The 18,524-nt window shown below is 33.9% G+C and overlaps 1 protein-coding gene across 1 annotated transcript in view; it reads left to right on the top strand.

Annotated features, from left to right (window-relative positions):
* The window catches only part of TENM1 (teneurin transmembrane protein 1), a 700,775-nt gene that overhangs the window by 513,629 nt on the left and 168,622 nt on the right, over window positions 1-18,524 (top strand). Inside the window, exon 15 of the mRNA XM_074360055.1 lies at window positions 17,102-17,287. Coding sequence (XP_074216156.1) covers window positions 17,102-17,287 — 186 coding nt within the window. The remainder of the gene's footprint in view (window positions 1-17,101; window positions 17,288-18,524) is intronic.

Raw genomic sequence — 18,524 nt, 5'->3', positions numbered from 1 at the left:
TCTACAAGGTGCTTCCTTCCTTTTGGTGTAATAGTATTCTGGGTATGTTCGTTGCTTTAAGGATATTGCTGTTCCCTGGCCCTCACAGTGAACAGGGCTAGAGAATATACACATATATTTACAAGCAGAATATACTTATTTATATCTATATTACTTCAGCTGTCTATCTAGCTATAAAAAACCGTGAATTTCCATTAATACCTCCAATTCCAGTCCAACACCACAGGGTTCATTCTAGTTTTCTCCCTTTTCATAGTTGTAACTCTCTTCTCTGACAGAGCTTAGCCTTAATTCCCTTATCCTTAATATATGGGCTCTTAATATATCTTAATACATGTACTTAATATATATCATTCATTAATCAATTTGATTCAGATTTCTACCCCCATCACTCCACCAAAACAGCTGTCACCCAAATTACCAGTGATCATCATTTTGCTAAATACAATGAGCACTTTTAAATCTTCATCTTACTTGACTTTTAGTAGCATTTGGCATAGCTAACTGCTCTGTATTTATGGAAGATTCTTCCACTGGTTTCTATGATACTACATTTTTCTGATTTTCTTCTTACATCTAGGGCAAATCCTTCTCACTCTCCTTTGCTGGATCTTCCTCTTCTAATTGACCTTTAAATGTTAAAGTTCCTCAGTTTCAGGTTCCATTCATTTCTCATCTTAGTCTACATTCACTCCCTTGGCTTCAATTACCATTTTTACTTGTGACTCCCAAATTTAATCTCTAGTTCTAACCCCTATTAATTCCAGGCCCATAGATTCATCTGCCTACTTGATATCTTTACCTGGATTCCTTACAGGCACCTCAAGTTAACATGTATAATGCAGTACTCATGATCTTCTCCCCTAAAACTTGCTCTTCCTCCATTATTCCCTATAGTGATAGAAATAGCATAACTACCCATACTGTTGCCCATGCCAGATCTAGACATCATTCATAGTACCTCCATATCCTTTACCCCTGTTTTATCTAATCAATCACCAAGTCTCGTTGCTTCCACCTCCTAAAAATATTTGGAATACATCCATTTCTCTCTGTCTCCATTGCATCTACCCTAGCCCTAGCACCCACTGTTGCTCACCTGGACTCCTGTAATAGTCACCTAAATGACATCCTTGAACCTCCTCTACTTCCTTCCACCCCATTCTCTATACTGTATCCAAAGAGACCTTTCTAATACAAATCTGATTTTTGTCTCTTTCTTACTACCTTTCAATACTTTGCCACTGCTACAATCCAAAGTTTTTAGCAAAGCTTACAAGGCCCTGAATTCTCTGACCTCTGTCTTTTCTCCAGTCTCATCTCACACCATTCTGCTCCTCTCTCTTACTCTGCTGCGAACACATATTATCCATTTTATCTCCCCCATCTCCACACGCATATACCTATGCATCCTATAAATTTCAGCTTAAATAGCAAGCCTGAATGAGGTCAAAATCCTGACACCCTCAAATTAAATTAGGTCCCCTTGTTATATTCTTTCATTGCATTTTGTATTGTCTGTCCTGCCATGTACTTATCATAGTCTGCAACTACATAGTTCTTTGAATATTTATGCAGTACATTTTATGCTCATGAAGGCAGAGTCCATATCTGTCTGTTGTTTTTCCACCAATTAGCACAATGCTTAATTTGAGATGCACATTCAACAAATATTTATGAGATGGATGAATGGATGGAAAGTTGAAAGGAAGTTAAAAAAGGAAGGAATCCTGATCCTCACAATGACAAATATTTCAGTAAAGATTTCAGTTGAACATTTACATATATCCAAATAGTCACATATTTTAGGTTTACATAAATAAAGGCAAACTATTTTTCTCTTTTAAGTCAGGAATAAGATCCAACGTGATTGGCTGACTTCTAATCATTTCACTTTGTGTCGTTCAGAAATCACTTTGTGATTTTGAAACCTTTTCTTAACTCAGTTGCTCAAAAATGAAATTGGATTGTATCCTGGACACAGCAGGAAGGTAATTTAAAGAACCCATGAACATTGTTGAAATTATCATGCAAGCTTATTAAATGCAATGTATATTTAAATTGAAAAAACTTTCTTTATTAAAACTAGATAGGTGAATTTTTACAGCTTCCAGCACTAAAATATATTAGATTTGAGAGTCAGGTTAGATTAATTTCTAATCTTTATGGAAATCATTTTTATTAAAAAGTGGAAAGTTAAGAATTTGACAGTTACAGGGTTTGATAACTCTAAAAGGGTCATCATTTAAATATGCAGGGAAAGTAAAATCAGAGTGCTTTCATGATAAAGATGATTTGTTTATTTTATATGCTCATTTTAAAAAGCTTTTTTAATATTTAGCCTTGTTAAGGAAAATCTGAAATGTGGTAGAATATATTAGAAACTAAACAAGAGTTTTGACTTTCATTTCTTTTTATGAGCCAACCAAATAAATCTCAGCCTGGACTTAGATGCTAAAATGAAAAAGATTAAAGGGTTATTTTCACTTATAATGTAAGTGATCAAAATATTTGTTTTTTATTTGAGAATACATTCTGTAATTTTCAAGTTAGCTGATATTTTCTACTTTTATAAAAGAATCTTTTACATAATTGTAACTTACTTGCCAATCATTTATATTTCATATTGTTTCCATTTAAAGGACACTGGTTTCTGGGGATAATTGATTCAGAGGTACATAAAAACATTGCTTTCCCAAGGAGGTGGCTGACAGTAGAGTGGAGAGAAGCCACCTTTCTCCTTTGAATTTGGATTACTCTTGGTGTTCTTAAAAGTTGGAAACCAAACCTCGAACTAATACAACACTTTCCTTCCCCAAAAGAGCAAGAGCATTTGTCTAGTGTGTTTATTGGTAGTTAGCAAGTGACTGGGAGGTTGTAACTTGTGAAAACTGACTTTTGAAGTCTTTTGAAGGAAGAATTAACTATCTACACATTCTAAGCCTTTAAAATCAATGATAGTATAGAATGAAGTCCTCAATAAATGAAGATAAGAATGAACATAGAGATTCAGGTGTTTATTTTTGAGTATCTACCAGAGAAATGTAGTGACTCATAGCCACTAGTTGCCTCTTATTACCTTGACTTATTGTTAATATCAGCCAAGTGCATAAGAATTAACACTCTCCCCTTTCCTGCCTTCTTATTGCATCCACAACAGCACTTGGTATTGAGCTTTCAATGTGCCACCTTAGTAAGTATCTATCATTCTGCATCTTCTGCATTTTAAAATTCAGCACATCCAAAAACCAAACACAATGCTCATCCTGATCAATCAATGCCTTTTCCAGACCTGCTGATTTCCCTCAACATTGCCAACATTTTTCTAGTCATTCAGACTGAGAATTTCAGATACTTTTATGTTTATCAGTAATTGTTGCACTAAACATATATTAAAGTCCTATTATACCCTGAGCTATATGGGGTAAATAAATGCTTATTAAATGAACTAATGAAATAATTCCACACATATTTATTGAGTGCTTATCATATGTTAGGAAAAGATTGAGACTTAGCTACTGCTTGCATCACACTATAATATAGTAGGGAGAATAATGCATATGTATACAAAGCTACAGTAACAGATTATACACAGTAACAGCCATAATAGATGTATAAACAAAGCTCTGTGGGAGTACAGAAGAAGGCGATGGCATCCCTGCCTTAGAGCATCATGGGCCATGGACTATTGCCTGAAGAAGGTGTCACTCAAGCTGCAAGTTGAAGGATCATTTGGGCAGATAGAGGTAGGCTGTGGGAAGGGCATTGAGGAAAGAAGGGAAACCTATTTTTGATACTGTAAATATTTTTTAAAACTTCATATAAATTCTTGAGGGGTTTATTGATCTTGTATCTATCCTACAACTTTGCTAAAGCCACTTATTTTCTCTAGTTTTATTTTAAGATTTCTTAAGATTTTCTTTACAATCGTGTCATCTGTGAAAAAAAGGCAGAATTACTTAAAAAAAAGAAAGAAAAGAAAGAAAGAGAGAAAGAGAGAAAGAGAGAAAGAAAGAAAGAAAGAAAGAAAGAGAAAGGAAGGAAGGAAGGAAGGAAGGAAGGAAGGAAGGAAGGAAGGAAAAACATGATGTAACTCCAGATGCATAAGAAGGAAGGTGATTCCAGAACAGGGCTAGTAGCGAAATCAGGGTAAAAAAAACTGGATTATGAGTAGAAATTAAAAAGTAGGTTATAAACATTTTGAATTTAAGGTTCTGGAGGCCCAGCCAGGTAGAAATAGATAGCATGATATTTGTGAAATTGAAAGTAATTCAAGGACTTGAACTTTGTCAAAAAACAGCCATGTTAATATACTACCTACCCATAGCTTTCCTACAGTACAGTACAAACTCACTGGCATGTTGATATTGTGGGACAAGGATAGACATGAAGTCAAGTTCCTTACTCCATTATTAATTCCTGGAAGAGTGACTATGGCAGCTTTTAGGAAACATACAAAATATATCTCTTAAAGTTTAGATGACACTAATAACCATATAGCCTTTTAAACATTTTAGTGATTGCCGTAGAGTAAAATAATAAATTAAAAAACTAAATGTATGAAATGGCACTAAGTTGTGCATTCAAATGGCATATAAGGACATTTATATGCCTTTGTCTTCATCTTTCAGAGGATTTTGTTGACTCTGGAGTCTACATTTGGTTTCTCCTTGTCATATTTATTTATAGGGGTAAAAATAAACTGTAGGTGCATGGTCCGCTGGGCAATGATGGCAGCTTTATAAATATGTATGCAGCCCTTCCCCAGGTCTTTGACAGAAAGCGGTTTTCCATGCCTCTGTAATGCCTTGAACACACCTTCTGCATTAAGACTGCAGGAGGAGCCTACCTACCACAGTTGCAGAGATTGCCTAATGACTGCTACCACTGTCTCCCTTGTGAACCCTGATTAGACTTCATTTTCTAAATCCAGAGAGCTCTTAGCAAGAGTGTTGAATGGGGGGAGAAAACAACCCTGTAAGCTCTTTTTCATTCAGAGTAAATTTGCCAGTCTGCACGAAGTGTCCTTCCAGCAAACAGCTTTGGCTTCACCACTGAAGTATGCTATTAGATGCGTTTTCAAGCTTGAATGTGTCTTTGAAGATCTCTCAGTCCATCGTTTGTAGAGCTTCAGGGAACATAGACCTTTCTATGCTGACTTGGGAGGCTTATTGCCTCAGAAAAACACCAAGCAGGAGTTTGAGATGTGCCTCAAGGGGCACATTTTGGGGACAAGTAATGTCAAAATTTTTTAAAGAAGGAAAAAGAGGTCTAATATCAGTCAGAGAAGGAAGAGAATGTTCTCCTTAGTGCAACTTTAATATTATGTCAGATCATGCCAAAAAGAATGCTAAGCTTTATCTATAAAGAACAGCTTTCTACCTTACCAATAAATACTTCTTAAGTAGCCCCTCTGAGCCAGGATGTAAAAATAATTGTTTCAGTAGAAGTTGTATATAGTTTAATAAGTGGGAGCACTGTTTTATTGAAGCCAAGGATATGAGTTTGATACTTTCATGAACCATCAGGCCTGCCCTTTTAGGTGGTCACTGACTGCAAAAAGGTAGCAATGATGTTAAGAAAGTCTAAGCACAAAGCTGTGGATAGCCCAACACAAGCTTTCCTACAGCTCAGCAGTCAGTTCAGAGTGCATGGCCTGCTGCTAATGATACATCAGGAGTTTCCAAAGTTAATATTTTCTCCTTAAGGGTGATAATTTTACCCTGACAATCTGGTACCTATTGGGTCAAGTGAAAAAGATTTGTGAGGCAGGTGTCTAGATTTCAACGTTCTTTGCCAATTGGGGATACTATTGGATAGACGAATGTGTTGGGTTCATAATCAAAGGATTAAGACAGTTTTGCGTTCTGTAGCCATGAATGAGTAGAAGTTCACCTCAGCCTCAATGCTTCCAGCCTCTGATCACAGAGCTAAAGCAAAATATGATCTCTAGAGTTACAGGAGAATATTTCATTTCACCGAAAAGGAAACAGGATTTACTCCAAACAAAATATTCTAGATATTGAAGAAAGCCAGCTGACAATTTTATTGAATTCAAAAGTTGTAAGCCAGGCATGATATTTTTTCTGTCTTGTCAGTATGGTTTTTCGGATTTACCAAAGAACAGTTCACCATTTTATAAAGGAAATCTAAGGCCATGTGATAACCATAATGCATGAAACATTAAGCTGAAAGTCCATTCAACTCGATCTTCAAATACTAGATTCCTTCAGATTTTTGTTTTTATCCATCAAGAATTTAAAACTCATCTAGAGAGTTTTATTTGCAAATATTTATTAACTACTATACATAAAAATATATAAAAAACTAATTTCTTCTGTGTAGCACAGGGAACTATATTCAGTATCTTGTAATAACCTTTAATGAAAAAGAATATGAAAACAAACATATGTTTATATATGCATGACCGGGAAATTATGCTGTACACCAGAAACTGACACATTGTAACCTACTATACTTCAATTAAAAAAAGGAGTTTTATAGGAGTGTGTTGCTGTTACTGCTGCTTGTATGTTGCTATTTGTATAGAAAGAACTAGCTGGTGTGTTGTATCATTTTGTAGTCTCTTCAGTCAAACTGTTGTTCAAATGTAAGATAGTTTTAAGATTACTAAAATATATTGAAATTCATTGTAACACTGGAGCTGAGAAAAAAATGTTATGCTTATGTCATAGGTTTTCAGTGTCAAAATGAGAGATACACTATTATACCTCAAAAACAGAAAATGTAATACATAGCCCACGGTGAAACCAAATCTTTGTCATAGCAAGGTACTTGTAAAGATCACCTGGAGGTGGAATTGAGTTTAACTCTGTGCGATAAAATAGATACATTATCAACTAATATTTCCCCAGTTGCTTTTCAGAGAAACAGAAACCCAGAAAGTGTGTGTGTGTGCACGTGAATGTGCTTCCCTGCATGTATGTGTGCCGAAGCTTGTGTTCTATAAAACTAACAGTTACTGATACTAGTCCCACTCTTCAGCAGAACATCTGCCACTGAGGAACGGAAGGAGCTGAAAGTAGTCAAATGAAAATGATTCACGTATTTTAAAAACCAGTACCGAGTACACCGACTTTTATTCTTAATAATATTTATTATTCTTGGTTGCTGCTGGATTTTCATGAAGAGCCAGGTATTCACTGCAAAAACTTTTCTAGCCCTTAAGCTGCTGACTTAGCGCTGCTCACAGTTTACCAAATCATCTTATATCTTTTCCTTACTCTTATTTCCCACATTAATCAGATACAACAATGAGAAAATCCTCATTTCCCCAACAAAAATTGTATTATAGTCTATCACAGAGAAGATACCTCTCTTCTTCTTCTGAGCGGAAGAACCTCTATCTGCTCAGGTTCATTGACTCCCAATTCCTGATTTTCCTTATGCTCTCAGCCTGATTTCCTTTGATCTTTAACTGATTCTACTGGATACTGAACTAGTAGCCATGTAGTACTTTCTTAATTTTCACAAATTTTTACATCAAAGATGTCCTTTCCTTGTTTAGAATACCATATTTTATTATTGAAAATGTTACATAAATATGTATCTTAGGACCTCACTGATGATCCAGGTTGTCTAAAATTTGGCATAGCCAAAGTGCCAAGAATAACAGAATTTGGTTTACTGGGAACTTTTGTTTAAGAAGTAAATCTGAGAGAAATGGTTCTGAGGGAGGCACTGAAGGATTTACTGTTTAATCAAATTGCTCTTTGTCAGCATGCAACAAAGAAGTGTTCCAGTTGTATCCTAGTTCAATTTATTCGACTGTTGCTCATTGTTGACATGCATAAAGAAACTTATTAAAAATGAAATGTCTCAATAGAACTTTAAAGTGTCTGCCTATATTTTTCATGTTCTTTTCCAATACATTTCCACAAAAGAATGTTTATATTTTAGCATTCGTTTGTCGTATTTTGTAGCCTGTAACGTTAATGTATTTTCAACCAGATAGAAAATATTACACATAGAACTATTCATGAGACACATATATTAGAACAAATATCATTTCTATCATGTTTATAAATTATACAATTGCCAGCATCTGTTTTCTGTTAGTCCTTCCCCCCACACCCATCCCACTGCTGATCCTAAAAAGATTGGGATTGAAAAACATCTTAGAATCAGTCCAGAAACTCCATTTGGAACTGGATGCAATTGCAGAAATGTTGATGCAGTTCAAAATGAGGAATGCTTCTTGTTGAAGAGCTGCTTCTCCATGTGTAGTAATTTATTTCTTAGAGGATTCCCTTCTCATGCGGATATTGCTTCCCACCTGGATACTTGCGGTGCTGAAACTGTCAGTCAGATTAGTGGTTGTGGCTTCTGTCTGTGGGGGGCTTTGTGCTGAGGTTAAGTCACATCTCCACTGATTTATTCAACAGAGCAGTCCCTAAAGACAGTCATTTCTTATCTATTTTATTTCTTTTCTTTTGGAAATTATTATTGAATATTTCAAACCTATAAAATTACATAATCAACAACCATAAACCCACAAATTGGCTTTAAAAATTAACAAATACAAATGAAGTCCCTGTGTATCCTTTGGTGGTTCCAGTCCTCTTCCTTCCCAGCAGTGGAAGCCACTGTCCTAAATTTAATCATTCTTGTACATATTTCTAAGCTTTTACAAATATGTATATACCCATAAAATATATTGTTCTGTGGGTGTTTAAATTTCATATAAATAACTTGCTTTCTCCCATTATCATTATGTTTGTAAGATTTATCAGTTTTGAGGCATATGCCTCTACTTCATTCAACTTAACTTCTGTGTTTTTTTGCACTATATGAATACACCAAAATTTATATATCCATTTTCCTATTGATGTACATTTAGATTGGTCACACACAAACACATATCAATGAATATACTTTTTCAAAATATTCTTGGGTATTATTAGTCTTTTCTGTTTCACATGGATTTTAGGATCAGGTTTTCAAGTTCAGTGAAAAAGGTTGTTGGGATATTGACTGGAATTACATTAAATTTACAGAACTGGTAGAGGAAAATTGACATCCTAATGATATTGAGGCTTGTGAGTCATGAACATAGTATATCTCTCCATTGCTTTGGTTTTTGTATGTGTTCCTCAATTCAAAAAGTTTTAAATTCTTATATGAAAGAATGTTGATTTTTTTGCTAGATTTGTTATTAATATGAATGAGATCTTTTTTTAAAAAAAAAAAAAGTACATGTTCTAATTTGGCTGTCCCTGATATGTAGGCATACTGCTGATTTTTTTCTGTTAATCTTGTATCCAGTAATTTTGCTATCCTCTCTTCCTGTTTCCATAGTTTACCTATATGTTTAATTTTGTGTCTTCCTTTCCAGGCATTACACGTTTTATATTTTTAGCTGCCTTATTGTGTTAGCTAAGATCACCAGTACAACACTGAATTAGAAGCAGTAGTTAATTGTAGTACTTCTGACTTTAAGGAGAATATGTCTACTATTTTATTACTAACTATGATGCTTACTTTAGGATTTTGGTAAATCATATTTATCGTATTTGGTAAATTCCCTTCTAATTCTGTTTTGCTAAGAAATTCCATCATAAATAGGAACTATGATATAAATATATAATATTTATATAATACTCTTCCTGTATGTAAGATGATAATTTTTCTTTAATCCGTTCTGAGAAAAGATTACAGTGAAATTGATTCATTCAGTGGTGACTTTCATTAATAGATTTTCACAAGTTAAACCATCCTAGCATTCATGCCTACTTGGTTGTAATTTTCTATATTTGTGTGTGTGTGCATGTGTGTGTGTGTTTGTGTGCATTGCTGGTCTGATTTCCAAATCTTTTACTAGAGATTTTTGCAACTATGTTTATAAGTGAGATTGTCCTACAAAAAAGCCCCTTCTTTTCTTACCCTATTTTGGAACTAGATTAAAGAGGTTTCATAAAATGATTCAGGAAGACTTCTCTCTTTTCCTGTTCTCTGGTGTAACTTAAAATAGAGATTATCTGTCTCTTGGAACTTTGACAAAATGCACCTGTAAAACCATCTCGGCTGTTTTCAGTGTCTTTAAGGTATATTCAGGCTTTCTATTTATTCCCAAATTCATTTGTTTCTTGAAAAATACCTACTTCATCTAAGGTTTCAGACTTACTGGCATAAAGTTGTTCATAGGACTCTCTCGTTTTTCTATTTTAATCTTTAATGTTTATTTGTATCATTTCTTTTCTTTTCTTCTTGTTCTACCATGCCAAGGCTTTCTCTAATTTATTATTCATGTAAAAGACACAGGTATTGGTTTTGTTCATCTTCTCTGTTGTTTCTTTTTTTCTCATTTCATTAACTTTAGCTCTTTTATTGTTTCCTCCCGTCTACTTATATGTAGTCTTTTTTCTAAATCTCAAGTTGGATGATTTGTTCATTAATTTTCAATTGTTCTTCTTTTCTATTAAATGTATGAAAGGCTGTAAATTTCCTCTAAGTTACTGTCTAAGCTGCATCCCACAAGTTTTTATAGATAGTATTTAGTTCCTAATTTCCAATATTCCAATGTAATTCATGAATTATTTTCAAGTATGTTTTTAAGGAACTCTTTTTTGTGTTTTGCTTTTTGTTTATTGATTTCTAATTTCAGTGCATTTTGCTGAAACAGCATGATCTGTGCTGTGTAGAATCTTTGCCATTTGTTGAACTTTTATTTGTCAGTTTTGTGGGTGTTTTGTGTGTTCTCAAAAAGATTATGTGTTGTGTAATCATAGCTTTGGTATTCTGTATATGTCCATTAAATTAGAGTTGTTGATTGTACTATTCAAATTTTCTACATTATCACTAATTTTTTACCTTCTCATTCCTGATTGTGAAATTTTCAATTTGTCTCATTATAATATGTTGGGTTTTGCTTTATATATCTTGAAGCTATACTTTCTTACAGGGTCTGGATTGTTACATCTTCTTGGTGAATTAATTTTTTATCATATGATGACTATCCATAAAATGCTTTACACCTTGAAATCTTTTTCATTTGTTAATATTATATTTATACCAAGTTTTTCTTGGTCACTACAATGCCTTTTTTTCTCTTATTGCTAACTTTTCTGTATTAGTGTATTTCATCACATCTCTTATTAACAGAAAGAACGTAACTAGGTTTTCTTTTTCACTCAATTCCAGAGTCTCTCTTAAATTGCAAGTTCAATTTGTTTTTATTTACTAGGGTTACTGACATGTTTAGATATATATCCTATAATCTTCTTTTGTGTCTCCTATTTACATTATTTTTTCATTGACTTTTGCCCTTTTGCTGCCTTTTCTTTGATTTGACTGGGTTATCTTCATTCTTTTCCTCCTTTTCTGATTAGGAAATTGTATTTCTGTTTTCTATTCTTTTGATCATTATCTTTAATTTATTAACATTTCATTAAAGTATAACACACAGAAAAAGACAAAAACCCTAAGTGTATAGCGTAGTGAACTATCCAAGTATGAAACACTTGCTCACCACTCTGAATATATTCTATCACTGATAGTATGTTTTTTCTCTGTCTTTTGATAAAAAGAAGTTCTTAGTTTTGATACAGTCTCTTACCTTTATAGTTAGCATTTTTGTGTACAGTTTAAGAAATTTTCTTCTACTCTAAGATCATAAAATTGTTTTATTATGTTGTGTTCTAGAAGCTTTGTCGTTTTGTGTTTTAGTACATCCATCTGGAATTGATTTTGTATATGGGGTGAATAAGGGATTATTTTTTTTTTCCTAGTGGATATTCAGTTTCCCAGAACCATTTAATTTAAAACAGTAGTCATTTCCCACTTGCCTACAGTGCCACCTTTACCATAAATCAAGTATCCTTATATGTGTGGATCTGTTTTAGGACTCTTACTCTCATTGGTCTATTTGCCATTGTTCCAGGACCCACTGTCTAAATTAACATGGCTTTACAGTAAGTCTCGCTATCAGCTAGAGTACATCTTCTCCCCTTATTCTGCTTCTTTCTTTAACTGATCAAAATTCACACAAACATACAAGCACATACACGCACACAAAACTGTTAGACATTCATCAGGGTTGCATTGAATCTATAGAACAATTTGAGGGAAATTGGTATCTTTAATTTGGAGTTTTTCAATTCATAAACATGTTACAGTTTTCCAGTTATCCAGGTCTTCTCTATTTTCTCTCGTAAAGTTTTATAGTTTTTCAGTGTAGATCTTGCAACTATTTTGTTAAATTTATTACTAGGTATATGATATTGTGCTGCTATTGTAAATTTTCTCATTGTTTACTATTGATATACAGAGAGAACTTTTGTATCTATATTAACCTAGTATCTAGAGATCTTGCTAAATTCACATATTAATTCTAATAATTTATCTATATAGATTCTTTTTATAGTTTGCACATGTACAGTCATACTTATCTGTGAATAATTATTATTTGATTCCTTTTTAATTTATATAATTTTTTCTTTTTCTTACATTATTGCACTGGCTAAGACCTCTAGAATTAGTATAAAAGTGATGGTCATAGACATCTTTTCTCAGTCTCAATAATAGAGAAAAAGATTTCAACATCTCACTATTAAAGATGATGTTTACTGTGGGGTTTTTGTAGCTAATTTTTATCAATTAAAGTTCCTTTTAGTCTTAGTTTACTATAAGGTTTTATCATAAATAAAAACTTTGGAGATGATCATGAGATTTTTCTTTTATTCCATATATGTGATGAATTACAATGATTGATTTTCAAATTTTAAAGCAATCTTGCATTCTAGAATAAGCACAAATTGGTTATTATATTATTTCCTGTTATGTAATACTAGTTTTTCTGTGTTAATATTTTGTTTAGGGGTTTTGCATCCATATTCATGAGTGAGATTGGCCTGTATTTTTTCTTATAATATCCTTGTCAGAATTTTATATCAGGGTTATGTTGACCTCATAAAGCACATTGTGAAGTGTTTCCTTGTTTTCTGTTCTTTGGAAAAGTTTATTCAAGACTGATAATTTTTCTTCCTTAAAAGTTTCATGTACTTACCAGTGAAATCATCTAAGATTGTATTTTTTTGTGTGGAGGGGGGAATTTTTTCATTCTTTATTAAGGTTCTTTATAGAAACTATTCAGTTTCCATTTTTTCTTGTGTTCCCTGTTATAAGTTGTATTTTTCTAAGAATTTGTCCATTCCACTGGAAGTTTCAAATGTGTTGATGGGAAGTTGTTTGTGATATCCTCTTACGATGCGTTATGTCTGAAGGATTTGCAACAGTGTCATCCTTTTCATTCCTCATATTAGTTATTTGAGTTTTCTGTATTTTCTTATTGATCAGTCTCCATCAGGGGTTTATCAATTTTATTGGTCTATGCAAATCATTAAGCATTGGTTTGTTGATCCTTTCTATCATATGTTTGTTCCTATTTCATTAATTTCAGCTCTTATAATTATTATTTTCTTCCTTCTACCCTCTTTGAGTTTAGTTTGCTCTTCTTTTTGTAATTTCTTAGAATGGATGCTTGGGTCTTTATTTTTCAGCTGGGTTTCCTTTCCACATTGTAAAATTTCTTATATACATGGACTGAGATACATTACACAAATTTTGCTATATGGTACCTTCATTTTCATTCATTTCAAAATACTTTCTCATTTCCATGATGATTTCTTCTTTGTTCTGCAGTTCATTCAGAAGTCAGTTTGTTAATTTCCAAATTATGTGGATTATATAATTATCTTTTGTTATCAATTTCAAGTTTACTTCCATAGTGGGTAGCAAACATACTATTTATGATTTCAATACTTTGAAATATTTTTAGACTTTCTTTATAGCCCAGCATATGGTCCATATTTGTAAGTATTCCATGTGCACTTGAAATGTATGTGTATTTTGTAGTCATTTAGTGCCATGTTCTACGTGTACCAATTAGATCAAATTTGTCATTTTTTTTGCTCAGATATTCCATATGCTTTCTGAGTTGTTGTTGTCTGCTTGTTCCATCAGTTCATGAGAAAGGAAGTCATTATAGTCTCTATTACTGTGAATCTGTCTTTTTTTCTTTTTTTGTTTCTTCAATTTTGCTTCAGTATTTGGCTTGATGTTTGCTTTTATTGGAAATTTCTTAGCAATTATCTAGACAAGTATTTTCTCTGTACCTATGAGACTGACAAAAGCTCTACCCAGCCTCTGAGCCTTCCAGCTGCATCTACCAGGATTGACAGGCACTTCTAGAGGAGAAGCATCCATAAATGTCAGGCTCACCTGTCTGGGTTTTTGTTTTCTCCTGGAACTTGGCCCAGTAATTCTTTACTATTTTGTGAACTCTAGTAACGTCCAACAAAATTTTAAGTATATTTTGTCTAGACTTTCTAATTCTCATCAGAAGAGAAGAGTAAAAATTACTTAGGTCACAATCACTAGAAACAGAGCTCCGCCTTTCTGAATAACACAAGCCTTTAGAAATATTGAGCACAGGGTACTCCATTGCCACACTATGATAAGGTAGTACTTTATTTTGATATTATTTTCTAACCCCCTAAATTTTTAATATAATGATTATTGTCATTGTTGTTATTATTGTTATATCATCAGTGCTTCCTTGCCATCTGTCTGGGCTCATGGATAGATTTATCACTCCCCATCTCATTGAAGTTGCAGCTTTTCAAGGGTCCTTGCTTTCTGCAGGAGTTTCAGTCTAGCTCCACATCTTAACTGGGCCAAAGACCTCACCTGTTTTCCCTTTGTGGACATAAATACCCAAGCCCCTAGTCATTGCTGGATATAATAACCCTTCAGGGCTGCAAGAGAGTTGACTTATAGGCTTATTTTTTTTTACATTAGCATCCTCTTGCTTCTGGCACTTAAAATTTCTCTTTATTCTGAGCTAAAACATGCAATTTTTAAAATTATTACAGTATATTCACCATTTCTAAGGATTTATATTGAGGTGGCTTAAAGATAGCCTAGTATGCCATGTTGCTGATACTGTTCATCTAGTCCTATTACTTTTCAGGAAATCATCAAAATGACATACTCCTGTATATCTAAAATTTATAGTTGTAAAAAGCAATATATGCAAAATATTTGCCTCTGATTGTTTGAATCAGCTGTCACTTGATTGACTTTGACCAATTTAACTCCCTCATCTTAGAAAGGCCCTTTCAGTTCAGCTTTTAGTGTCTTGAAGGAAGCCATTAATTGCAGCATAATTACAATATCAAGTTCACTACAGGAACTGAATTTTGAAATCCAGATTACCAATCAGAGATTCAGAATCAAGATATAGAGTATTGGTGGTAATTCAAAATTAACCTGCCATTTATTAGGCCAAGCTCCCCCTTTTTGGAGGTATTTTCTGGCTCCTGGACACTTCTCACAACCTGGTGATCACACAGTTTTGTATTCACTCTTACAGCCATTCCAATCTGGCTTTACAACTTTCTTTAAATCATGGAACACCTCAGGGCTCATTCCTTAGGGGATATCATCCAGTCTCACGCTTATATGCTAAATACTACCTATGTGCTAATGGTTGCCAATTTCATATCTCCAGCCCTGGCTTGTCAAATTCATATAACTTACTGCTTAATTGACATCTTCATTTAACTATCTATATGTTATCTTAAAGTTTGTTTGTTTGATCATCCACCCTTATTCTTCCCTCATCCTTTCTCATTTTGTTAATGGCAGCATTAACCACTCATTTGTTTAAGCTAAAACTTTTTTTCTTTTATTTTTCCCTTTTTTTCATTCCTATATCCACTCTTAAGGAACTTATATTGGTTCTACCTCCAAAATATATCTTAGATCTGTTCAACGGCCCTGTGAGGTATAAATATTATTACTTCCATTGTGTAGTTACACAAGCAGAGATTAAGAAAGCATGTTAGTAATTTGCCTAAGGGTACGCAGCTTTTATGCAGAGGAATTCTTATTCCAAACTCACTACTCTTTCTATGACACTTTGGCCCTCAAAGAATACTTGTGAATGAATTAGTGAATATATTGATCCAGATAGTAATAAAATCCATAATCACAGCTTTATCAGAAGAATATTCTCACCTACTGAAAAATAACTCTGCTATTTACAGAGTAGAAACCTTTGTTACATATAAAGAGCTTTGTTACATGTAATATAGGATAATACTGATATCATCATATGTCAATACCTCTCAATATATAAACTCAGTTTCAGAATTTGAGATTATGAAAGATACACAACTTGGCTTCCAGAACATTCTCTTTTTCTTTCACGGGTATGTGCCCAAATGTACCCAAAACCTATTGCATTCTTTCAATAGGCTTTTATCTGCCTTCTGCTCACCCAGCAAAGGAATTTGATGAAGAAACAAGCTAGCCAAACATTTATTTTGACTTCTCTACTGTCATGATTTTATTACTATTCAATGTTTCTCAACAAAAAGTCAAAGAGACAGAAGAGGGAAACTGGGCAGAGCTGGTAATACACGTTGATTATATTGGCTAAACATTGAATGGCATTTTGAGATGAGAAGACTGTGTATTTTAATCAACCAAGAGTCATTTTAAATGCTTAAAGGAAATGCAAATATTATTAGTATGATCGGGGAAACCAGTTGATTACTGTCATTGGCAGCTTTACCTCTGGTATATTATGAGTTTTATTAGAAAGTTATCTTTCTCGTTCTAAAACCTGTCTTCCTGAATGAAGTTAGGGCACTATTTTACTGTGTGTGTGTGTGTGTGTGTGTGTGTGTGTGTGTGTGTGTGTGTTTTCCCCAGTGATTTCTTATAGCATCACAAAATCCCTGCAACATTATCTGTGATCTTAATGAATTTTTAGTGAAACCCACTTGACATTTGTTTGGCACTGACTTCATTTCTAAGTCTTGAATGCTGTAATCATTTTGCAGACTTCTCAAAATCAATTTGATTTAGAGTTTATTTTATACATAGAGACATAACTACCTTTTTTAACAGAGTTCCTTGCACATTCACTCAGATGCTAGAGGTCTTTGTGACATTTTGTTTCTGTATTTTAAATATAGGTATAGAGTGGGATTTTGGTAATTCTAATGTCTTTTTGAGAGAGTAGACTCTGGTTGTAATAAAATATGTAAATATATCTTCTTTGAATTCCCCACAGAGCTCTGTACCATGGAGTGTGGTAGCCATGGAGTCTGCTCAAGGGGAATTTGCCAATGCGAAGAAGGTTGGGTAGGACCAACATGTGAAGAACGCTCTTGTCATTCTCACTGTGCTGAGCATGGCCAATGCAAAGATGGAAAATGTGAATGCAGCCCTGGATGGGAGGGCGACCACTGCACAATTGGTAAGTACCACCATACTTTGAACAAAGTAAATTGGATTAAAATTGAATAAGTAAAGCAGTCCAGCAAGTCAACCCCCAGGCTTCTTGTAGAAATTGAGGTGGGAAGAGAGAAGCAGGAGGAGGGTTGGCCGTAAGTTTGAAAGTTCCCTTAACTGGGAGGTTTCCTCTTGTTGATAATATCTTACTTATTTCTTGTGTCGTTTCCTTTCTCATCACTTCAGTATTCTTTATATTTTCTGCTTTCAAGTGCTTTGAGTTACTCAAATTATAGATGATACATTAGAATAAAGTGTAATTAGTGAGAGAAGTATTTTTGTTATAAAGGTAACATTCACTGCCCATTTTTCCTTTTGAAAAGTATAGGTTGTTTTGCTTGAAAACACATAGAGGCGATTTCATTAAATGAAACTCCTTTATCAGGGGCCATTCAATATCGATAAGGGCTGCCTTTGATGCGTGTGAGGAGGACACTCCTGACCTACCCCCAATAGAACATCTGTGTTGAATTGTTTATTGGGTACTATAGAGAGTTTGTACCAAGGCATCCACTCTGTCTCATCCGTCATCACCAATTTCACTAATTTTCAGGATGCTGCCACGGACAACAGTGTGTGGGTGTGAGAGCCTATGTAATAATTAATCCATCATGTAGTCTTCACATTCTAAAAAACACTAATAATAGCAAAAGTTTCAATTATAAAATACTTCATTTTTCTGAAAAAAAAAAATCAAAAGCCCTTGACACATACATGTGTCTGCCATAGAGGTTTTCTGCATATACAGAGGGACAAGTATGATTCCCATTGTTCAGCTAATTATAGTGGGTCACGGACTGTTTCAGTGGCATTCTATGAGCACACAGAAAATTCATACAATGCAAAAACAAGTGTGGGCCTCTGGATACCCAATTCACTGTTTGTGGGCTTTTTTTCCCCAGTAGACTGCGCTACAGCTTTCATTTTTAGGTGAAAGTATTTTGTTATAATGGTTGGAACCTGCCAAAGTAATGTATAAGATATATAATATATATAACATATAATTTTAATAAACTGTATTACTACTCTACTAAAGGTACAGTAAGTCTTGTTCTGTGACTGTGGAAAATATTTAAGATTCATTAAAAAGGTGGTGAGGGGTGAGATTCAGATGCAGCTTAAGTAATTACATTCCTGCACTAGAGTAAGTTTATTGCCTTCACATAAGAGGATTTAAATATTGTGATGATTACCAAAGGTGG

Source organism: Camelus bactrianus, chromosome X (genome assembly GCF_048773025.1).
Source record: "Camelus bactrianus isolate YW-2024 breed Bactrian camel chromosome X, ASM4877302v1, whole genome shotgun sequence".
NCBI classification, from domain to species: Eukaryota; Metazoa; Chordata; class Mammalia; order Artiodactyla; family Camelidae; genus Camelus; species Camelus bactrianus.
Note: the sequence above shows the minus strand (reverse complement) of the source record. Positions and strands in the feature narration are given on the sequence as shown.